Genomic DNA, 8,740 nt, shown 5'->3' with positions numbered 1-8,740 from the left:
AAGTCCTGAGAGTTGGCCGACTTATTTTGGGACTACGTTATGGTGGATTTGGCGTTGGAGGAATGGTTATGTTTTCAATAGACAAGTTGAAATTCCAATTGGTATTCGCGATTTCCTTCAAATAAGATTCGATGAAGCAAGGAGAAGCTTTGATGAGCATAGTGATGATAGCCATATCACCTTTCATAGGAAGTAGAGCATCGATGTTGCGTGGCGTGCTGTAGATGTTGGCTGGTATACATTGAATTGTGATGGGGCTGCGAAGGGAAGTCCAGGTGCGGCAGGGGGAGGTGGTATAATTCATGACCATGTAAGACACTTTGTGACAGCGTTTCAAGCAAATTTTAGGCATTGTAATGCATTTAGAGTTGAGATAATGGCACTTGCGCGTGGCATTGAGTTAGCTCGGCCTACAGATTGATCAATTGGAGATTCAATTAGATAATCTTGCGTGTATTCTGATTTTATAGAAGGGTGAAGCGAGAAGAGGTGAATGCGCTCATGAGATTAATTTTTGTCTCAACAAGATCAGAGAAGATAGGTGGAAGATCAAGGTTGCACACATCCATAGGGAAGGAAATCGCGCGGCGGATTGGTTGGCCAACCGCGGAGTCATTCACGACACAAAATTTGTTCTAATTCGTTCGGTTCCGGTAGAGCTTAGTAGTATTTTAGCGGAGGATGCTAGGAGAGTGGCCTTACCCACCTGGTCCCTCCTTAGTTTTTGTTAGTTTGTTTTGTTTTGGTTTGGTGTTTTGCTTGTTTTATTTTCGTTTGTTCTTCTTTTTCTTGAAAATAGGGCAGCCAATGCGCGCTGTGTGACCTGCCCTTTCGGCTTAATTCTCCTTGGCTTGTGTTTGAACTTAACATGCATGGAGTTAATTACATAATTTAATTAACAATGCTCAAAAGTTAACAAATAGTTTGATCCAGATGGCGTAGGACCCTAATATACCCCGGGAGTCCTTTTTTGGGGTAAACCCATCCAATATACCTTCAAACTGTCAATTTACTCGTTTACAACTTGCACCGATTTTATAAACTCGAGGCTAACAAGGACACTTATGGCAACATATAATGATCATATATGGTTCCAAACGACATTATATGACCCTATGATGTATCCCCTGGTATCTCGAGACTTTTCGACACCGGGTCCCGAAACCTCTGAAATTGGCCAAAAAGCGTGTATTATAACTTTCAATTTTGCCAATTTTTTACTTTTTTAGACCCTGAAACAAAAATTGCTGAGAAGCTACCTATAAACCCAAATACCCTCCGGGAGTCCAATTGGGTGAGTGGAACCATCTAATTTGCTTTTAAGCATCTAATCTATCAGTTTCCGTACACGCCTCTTATATTGACTATAGGCTTCCACGGGGCCTTTATGTAGCCGACTTATGGTTGTATATGGGTCCAAACAACATCATATGACCTCGGGATGCATCCCGTATATGGGTCCAAACAATGTCATAGTAGTAGATAGTAGTTCAAGAATGTATTCTAGATTGCTAGGCAAAGGAGAGTAGAAAGGAGTGATCGAATAATGGGAGCTGCAGCACATATTTCAGCAAAATTGTTTTATGAAACAGAAATATGCACAACAGCACGATAATGTATGGATTAAAACTTGAAGAAAAGTTTGTGCTTAAGGGTAAAATTTATGACATATTGTATTCAAGCTATTGTAGCTCATCTAAGAGAAAGGTTGTCTCAATGGTCAGGTAGAGAAAAAATACATGCTGGTGAAAAAGTTATGCTAACCTTTCTAGAACATCAACTTACTATTCCTCACTAAAGTGTAAGGTGTTAGAGTTTAATATTCAGCGTATATAGCCCTTAAACTTTCTAAGTTGCCATCAACTATTGGAGTCAAGAGGGGGTATACCATTTCTGGCTTTCTGAACTAACTAAGAAAGAGGGTACAGCTTCCTGAGGTGTATGGATTAAATGACACAGACATACGAAAAGGACTAACAGGACATATATTTGTAAGGAATGAGCATTAAACAGATGCAAAACATGTGAAGGAGCATGAGAAATAAGCAAATAAGGAAATTTAAACTTTGAAGCAATAACTGCTGGAGATATTAATCAAAATTACAAAATTACAAGCAATGCATTCTGAGCAACTACAATTAGAAAAGCCGAATGCCCATATTGCACCCAATTACATTACAGGAAGAGAAAAGAGGCAAACCAGTTCAACTATTTAGGACCAGGGGGCTTCTTCTTGCCAGCAATTTGAACTCTTTTTCCCCTCTTCAAAGTCCTGCAGTTGTTCTTGGTTCGTTGTCCGCGGCAAGGCAAACTCTGAATGTGCCTTATCCCTCTGTAGCATTGTATCTCCTTCAATCGCCTAATTGCTATAGCATTGAATCGCCTCTGCATACACAAATACATTCCCAAATTCCAATCAAGAACAATACATCACTAATTCTATCAATTTCACAACCTATTACATTGAAAAATTCTATCAATTTTCACAACCTATTACATTGAAAAATAGTACTCAATCTAACATGTATCCAAGTTAAATTATCAAAACGTCCCTAAAAATTTGAACAATTTTATCCTCAATCAAGAATGAACATATTCCATCAACAGTAAAACTTCTAATTTCTTCAAACAACTAAAAGCCCAGATTATAATTGTAACTAAACCAGCAACCCAAAGTCAAAAATTACTTGAATTTCATAATTCAGCAGTCACATAAATTAAAATCAGTAGAAATTTAACAAAAATAAGAGAAATACCAGGTCGCCCTCGATCATGTACTTGGAGACTTCATCTCTGACCTGGATAAGTTCATCATCAGATAATTCTTTGGTGAGTTTGTTCTGCAAACTCAAATCAGAAAGAATTTGCTTAGCCCTAGAACGCCCAATTCCATGGATATACTGAAGAGAGTATTCCACCCTTTTGTTGTTTGGGATTTCAACATTACCAACACGAACACATTTTATGCTTAACCCACCAACATTCTACATTCAAAATCATTCATCAGTTAGTCTGATTGAATATATATTAGCAGCAAAAATAACAACAAGAATAAGCAGAAAGTTGGTACCTTGGAAGGGTTTATGGAGCGGAAAGAGAGAGAAGATGAGGAGAGAGAAATTGAAGGCTTAGTGTTGCATATTAGAGACACTGATGGTGCTACTGGCGTCGCCAGAGTCTGCGCCATTTTTGAGAGAGAGTGAGAGGAAGAAGATGAAGTTGAAAAATGGTTATCCTCCCGACTTCCTTATCTATTTGTGACTTTTGGAAGAGAGAGATAAAGACTGTCTTTGTGTGCTTTGTTAGTAAGGTTTTTAGGCCTAGCCCAAGTTTATTTGAACAGTTTAGCCCTTTTCTTACTTCAAACATATCGGCCCAAGTATTTCGATTTTTATTCTAAAATACTTTGTAATTTTATACGAGTATACTGTCATATGTGATAGCCAAGCATATAATCCTTTGATGTGAGATGCACAATTAATACAGAGTAATAATCATACAAAGGATACCATTCTCGGAAAAGACATGTACTGCTGCATAATCTGATCATTTGGAGAGCACTTGAAGAAGTGGTTTCAGGCATTTAAAATTAATCTCATACTAAGCATTGTTTAACGAGGAGATCTATGATACTGGGATAAAATATTAGCCATTAATAGTAATTGCAACATTAACTATATTATGACACTTACAAAGTTACAAACAATCTACCTGTATGAAACATAATTTCCCTAGGTCAAAATTCAATACTCTGCAAAAACATTGGAGCTTAGTTATAAAATGTAAAACAAATCTTCATGATTCTTCCTCACGAGCTTCTGCAGCAGCTATCTCGGAGTCTAATTTGTTTATAAAATTCTCGCTCACATATTTTGCTACCGAGATCATATCAAGGACTATGCTTGGATCTACACCTGCACCCCCACGCTTGGTAAGACCACATATAAGTCCCTTTCTATTGATAGAGATGGACATTGCGGAACTCATTTGAGATTCCTCCTCTTCTGTTGCATCAACTATGTAGTGTTTTCCTACCTGCATGATGCATAGAATTGTTACAAAAGAGCATCAAACTTGATTAAATGTTGAAGAGAAGATGGGTGAAATAAATTTATGCTTTATAGAAGAATGTCATGATGAAAGTTGTGTAACCTTGGTTAATGTTACTATGACAGGGATTGCAGAAGTATCAAACTGTAAAAATTCTTCATCACTAACATCAACTTCAGGTTGATCACCAGCAGATGTCGAATCAGCAGCAATGACATTAACCTTTGGAATGCCGGTGTCACTTAAAGCAGCCTGTAATAAAGTGACATCAGCAACACATGAACTCTAGACCATCAAGTATAATTGTAGTGCTTAAAGAAGAATGCCAGCGCCAATGTCACAACTATAGCAGCAACACAGATGTCCACGGAAATTGTGAGTACATTCTGGAACATGTGCCACTCACTTATATTCATAAAAATGATTCTTTATTTCAACGCCTAGCATCCTCTTTTCATAGAAGTTAAGATGCAAAGCTTCTGAAAACCTCAAGGACATATAGCTCCATTAAAAGGGTTGGCTTGACCTGACCTTATGTAAGTACAGTATATCCATCAAACAAAGTTGAAAGCTGTACAGCAGTAACTGGACTACAAAAGGGGAATTGAGACTTTGAGAGTAGAAGAGTAAATTCTCTTCACCTTAATGTAGGAGGAGGTATCCTTCCTCAACTCTCCTGTATGATTTGAATTTAACAAAAAATGAAACAAGCTCTCAAAGTTTTGACTGACACGGATCTCAGAGGGCATAGGGTAATATGATAACAGACCAAGCTAATTTAATGAACATATTAGAAAAAAGGTTGGCAGCGGCACCAAAAAAAAAAAAAAAAAAAAAGTACATAATACCTTGATTGCAGCACCTAAGGCATCCAGCATATTCCCATCTGAACTAACCACAAGGCCATCAATGTAAAGATCCCAACATACCTTTCCTTCCACGATAGACAGGGATGAAAGGTCAATTCCAGCTCCTAAAATAAAGTGCATCACACATTATCCACAGCTCTTTCACCTTAATAAAACACACCAAGTTTACATATGCTTAAGCTTAACCAAAATTTCCTACCTGCTCCACTTTTACCACCCAAGAGGCAACGCTGAAGATCAGCAGCAAGTTCTGTTGATAATGCTTCACCCCCTTTGCCCTGTGACACAAGACATGTACAGTAATTATTTAATATAAACATGATTACTGGTCATAACAATAAGCAACATGTATATTCACTTGTCCTAGTATACAGGGTAACAAAATTATCAAAAGATGGAGCTCAAACATTATATAACTTATATGTTGTCACTTGTCAGCAACTGAATTATAGACTACGAAAAGCCATTTGGATGCATAGCTTACATTCTTACTCTTCTTTTTGAAAAAAATAAAATAAAAAATTGTAGTTCAAATGATGCCAACCAACAAAACAAAACCACAGGAAAAGGACACCAAAACATTTGAGATACGGCATTCAACAATCTATACAAAATCACAGGAGGTTGGAATGAAAGACTACTTCCGAATCTAACATGACATATAGAATTCAAGAATAAATTATAGGGAATGAATACTTAATCTTTGCAGAAACAACAGCCTGTCCAAGTGTCCAACTCCTTTACAATCTAAGATTCAACTTGATTTTGCTACATAATACTTGTGTAATCCTATTTCATTCTCCATCGTTCAATATGACCAAGATTAACAAATTATAAAATACCGCCACTAGTACAAGAAAATGACTTACTATCCCTTGAACATCTCAAAGTCATATACTTAATCCTTTATAGGGTGATAAAGGGAATTAATAGACAATCAATTAAGAGATAAAACAATAGAAAGAAAAAGAAGACCTGGAAGATAGGTGCAGCTGTAGCACTACAATCAATATGTATGGAAACCTTTCCTTTATCGGGTTGAGACAAATTGGGTCTCCCTAATTCAGCCTGCACTTGATCAAACACACACATTAAAACCAAAACTAAGTTGATGAAAACTCAATTCATCACAAAAGAGGGTTTCCAAAACAATGTTAAGAATTTAACCTTGACACTAGCAATGACATCAGTTCCCCCAATTCGGACTCTTGCTGAACCATTTGCCTATAATTAACAAAAATAATAATCTCAATTTCCAAGTTTGAAGGATCATTAATTACACTAAAGTAGAAGAAAACCAAAAAATCAAAGTTTGGACATAAGAAGTAAGACCTGTGGAATGACCCCAGTATCAACATGAATAGGTCTGTAAGATAAGCGTTTTCGACCATCACAACGAAGATCCTGAGCAATACCGCCTCTTATGAAGTTCTTTTCTCCAAGTGATAGTCCTGACATGCTGCTAATACCTCAAATTAAATTACATTTAAGTTCCAATTTCTCATACTATTGCGAAATTATAGTAGTACCAATTACAGAGAGAAAGAGAGCAGGGGAGACGAGAAAAGCTGACCTTGATGGCAGTGCTTCAATGGCGGCGGCGAAGAGTTGAATTTCAGGGAGGCCGGCACCGGGACTCCGGGAGGTGAATTAAATTTGTAACAATTGTTCTTGTCTAGGGTTTTTCGGTTTTTCCTTCTCAATATTCTACACAAAACACAACAAGGTTGATTAAATTATAATTGACTTCATATTAATTGTAAGTTTGAAACTAGGTTCATGATTAACACAATATAATTTATTTATTTATGATCATTGATAGAGCTAGTTCAATTATAAATAATATACGGAGTAAATAAATTGAATAACATCGATCATTACCTTTACTTACAATGGTCAACTCATGTCAATGTACGCTCAGTACTCAATCACGCAAATTATATTAAATAGGTTGCATAAAGATCCGAGATGTTCTTGAGTCAATGGCAATGAGACGTATTCATATTTGGATAACTTGATATTTTAAAGACAAAATAAATGGACCCAACTGATCTAGTGGCTTACCAGACAACAGTATAGTCTTGAGAGATCCACGAAAAACACGTCAATCTCTATCTTTTTTGCTACTATAAATGCATGGTAATTTTTTTGTATTTGAAGGGTATAATAAACATTTAATTATCTTTAAAATTTTCAAAACCTAGTATTGAAAACTCTAGTAATGATGAGGTTGTTTGGTCATAAAAGGATGTTTGAAACCCTTTACACTCATTACTCGATCACGTAAAGGCCCAAGATAACCTTGATCAATGTTAAAAGACATGTTCTTAACCGATTGGGTTGATAAAAATTAATAGACATATTAGAAAATTCTAAGCATCCAAATGGTTTCCTTGGGTCTCATGAGGTGCATGATGAGATGTATCTTGATCGCTTTATTTTCTTATCCAAAAAAGTTTAAAAATTCTCTAAAATTGAAGTTATAATACACAAAATTTAACTATTTTTTTAGAGATTTTTGAGACTTGGTATTGACAATTTCGATGTGCGATGCACTCCAAAGTTATAAAAAGGTGTTGTCTGTGACCATATACGCATATTAATCGTTCAAGCGAAGGAGTGGGATTATTGTGTGTTGTAACTAGGATAGGAATTACATACTAGGCAATACTAATAACATAGTAATACATCATCCTTATTAATATATAGATGAACAAGCAAGCTAAGCATTATCTACATTCGCTAACACTTTGTTTGGATAGGAAGAAATGGAAGGAAAAGAAGAGGAGAAATAGAGGGGGACAAAATCTCTTGTTTGGGTAAAAGATTGGGGGAAGGAAGGGGAAGGAGAGGGAGGGATCCATTTTCCCTTTCTCTATAATAACCATAACCTCTCCAAAATTGGAGAGATTTGGAGGAAAAATGGAGCTCACCTCCCTCTCCCTTTCTTTTCCCTTCCCTTCCTCCATTTTCCCTCCCCTTCTTTTCCTTCCTTCTTTGCTATCCAAACAAAGCGTAAATGTTGATAACAGTGTCTTGTAGCAGAACTACTACAACTAGTTAGCTAGGATCAGCGCCACCTCTTTGTCTAGCACGTCCACTATGATGAGTGCCATGTTGCGGTCTAGGTGGTCCGAACATCGGCCCCCCATAAAAGTTTGTAAATGGCATACCATAGTAGAACCTAGCCCCAAAGGGTGGCATATGTGATTGACCAAATTCACCAAACCCTTCATTTTGGTTTTGCCTTGGACGACCTGGACCTGGACCTGGACCTGCTGCTCCAGCACCCCAACCGTACCCAAACCCAAACCCACTACCGCTGCCACCATCTGATTGTGATGTCGCCGAACCTGACCCAAAACCAAAGCTAGGGCCACCCGGGACTGAACCAGCCCCCCAACTGTATGACCAGCTGCCGTCCGAGGCAGCTCCTTGGCTCCACCTCATGTTAGGACCTCCCGAACCCGAGTTTGCGTAGTCTCGGTGATTAGCCATGGAAGATGAAGGTGTGGAAGAGTTGGTGGTGATGTAAGTCTGAAATTGGGGTTGGTAGAAGAGGATGTGTATGTAGTGCTGTGTAATATAAATGTGCACTTAATTGGCAAACACACTAAGTTAAAAGGGTACTGCCATTTACCAAAAAAAAAAAAAAAAAAAAAAAAAAAAAAAAAAGGGTACCGCCACATCTTGAGTTGGTTCATGCTTATCTTGCTTGCTACTTACGAGTAGCATTTTTGTCAAATGGTAGGCCATTGCGTGTTATCTTAATCACCAAAGCAAATACATTGATCCATTGTTTTGTGAATTTAGTAGGCTGC

General features: G+C 37.4%; 2 protein-coding genes across 3 annotated transcripts; both read right to left on the bottom strand.

The window, feature by feature from the left end:
* Positions 1–2,042: 2,042 nt before the first annotated feature.
* On the bottom strand, positions 2,043–3,274 carry LOC145639795 (small ribosomal subunit protein uS13c). Its single transcript, XM_081691123.1, has 3 exons — positions 3,071–3,274; positions 2,757–2,984; positions 2,043–2,385 (listed from the first exon to the last, which is right to left on the bottom strand). Exons 1-3 carry the CDS (start codon positions 3,185–3,187, stop codon positions 2,209–2,211), a joined length of 522 nt encoding a protein of 173 aa, XP_081547249.1. The 5' UTR covers positions 3,188–3,274; the 3' UTR covers positions 2,043–2,208.
* Positions 3,275–3,670: 396 nt separating this feature from the next.
* LOC145638721 (uncharacterized) lies at positions 3,671–6,818 on the bottom strand. 2 transcript variants are annotated; one of them, XM_081689719.1, is made up of 9 exons: positions 6,801–6,818; positions 6,493–6,626; positions 6,252–6,378; positions 6,087–6,143; positions 5,895–5,987; positions 5,119–5,197; positions 4,899–5,023; positions 4,153–4,302; positions 3,671–4,035 (listed from the first exon to the last, which is right to left on the bottom strand). In XM_081689719.1, the coding sequence occupies exons 3-9, from the start codon at positions 6,375–6,377 to the stop codon at positions 3,796–3,798; spliced, it is 870 nt and encodes a 289-aa protein (XP_081545845.1). In that variant the 5' UTR covers position 6,378; positions 6,493–6,626; positions 6,801–6,818; the 3' UTR covers positions 3,671–3,795. The 2 variants fall into 2 exon arrangements, with proteins under 2 accessions (XP_081545845.1, XP_081545846.1); XM_081689720.1 differs by lacking the exon at positions 6,801–6,818 and having other exon boundaries at positions 6,252–6,388; positions 6,493–6,545.
* Between the last annotated feature and the right edge of the window lie 1,922 nt (positions 6,819–8,740).

The sequence above is a fragment of the Chenopodium album genome, chromosome 7 (assembly GCF_948465745.1).
Source record: "Chenopodium album chromosome 7, dcCheAlbu1.1, whole genome shotgun sequence".
Lineage (NCBI taxonomy): Eukaryota > Viridiplantae > Streptophyta > Magnoliopsida > Caryophyllales > Amaranthaceae > Chenopodium > Chenopodium album.
Note: the sequence above shows the minus strand (reverse complement) of the source record. Positions and strands in the feature narration are given on the sequence as shown.

Coding starts and splice junctions, on each gene's coding strand:
- LOC145639795 (XM_081691123.1), bottom strand. CDS start 3,187: ATGGCGCAGACTCTGGCGACGCCAGTAGCACCATCAGTGTCTCTAATA. Junction 2,985..3,070: donor GCTCCATAAACCCTTCCAAG/GTACCAACTTTC, acceptor TTTTGAATGTAG/AATGTTGGTGGGTTAAGCAT. Junction 2,386..2,756: donor ACATGATCGAGGGCGACCTG/GTATTTCTCTTA, acceptor TTGTGTATGCAG/AGGCGATTCAATGCTATAGC.
- LOC145638721 (XM_081689719.1), bottom strand. CDS start 6,377: ATGTCAGGACTATCACTTGGAGAAAAGAACTTCATAAGAGGCGGTATT. Junction 4,303..4,898: donor CCTTAGGTGCTGCAATCAAG/GTATTATGTACT, acceptor ACTTTATTACAG/GCTGCTTTAAGTGACACCGG. Junction 4,036..4,152: donor TCATAGTAACATTAACCAAG/GTTACACAACTT, acceptor TGCATCATGCAG/GTAGGAAAACACTACATAGT.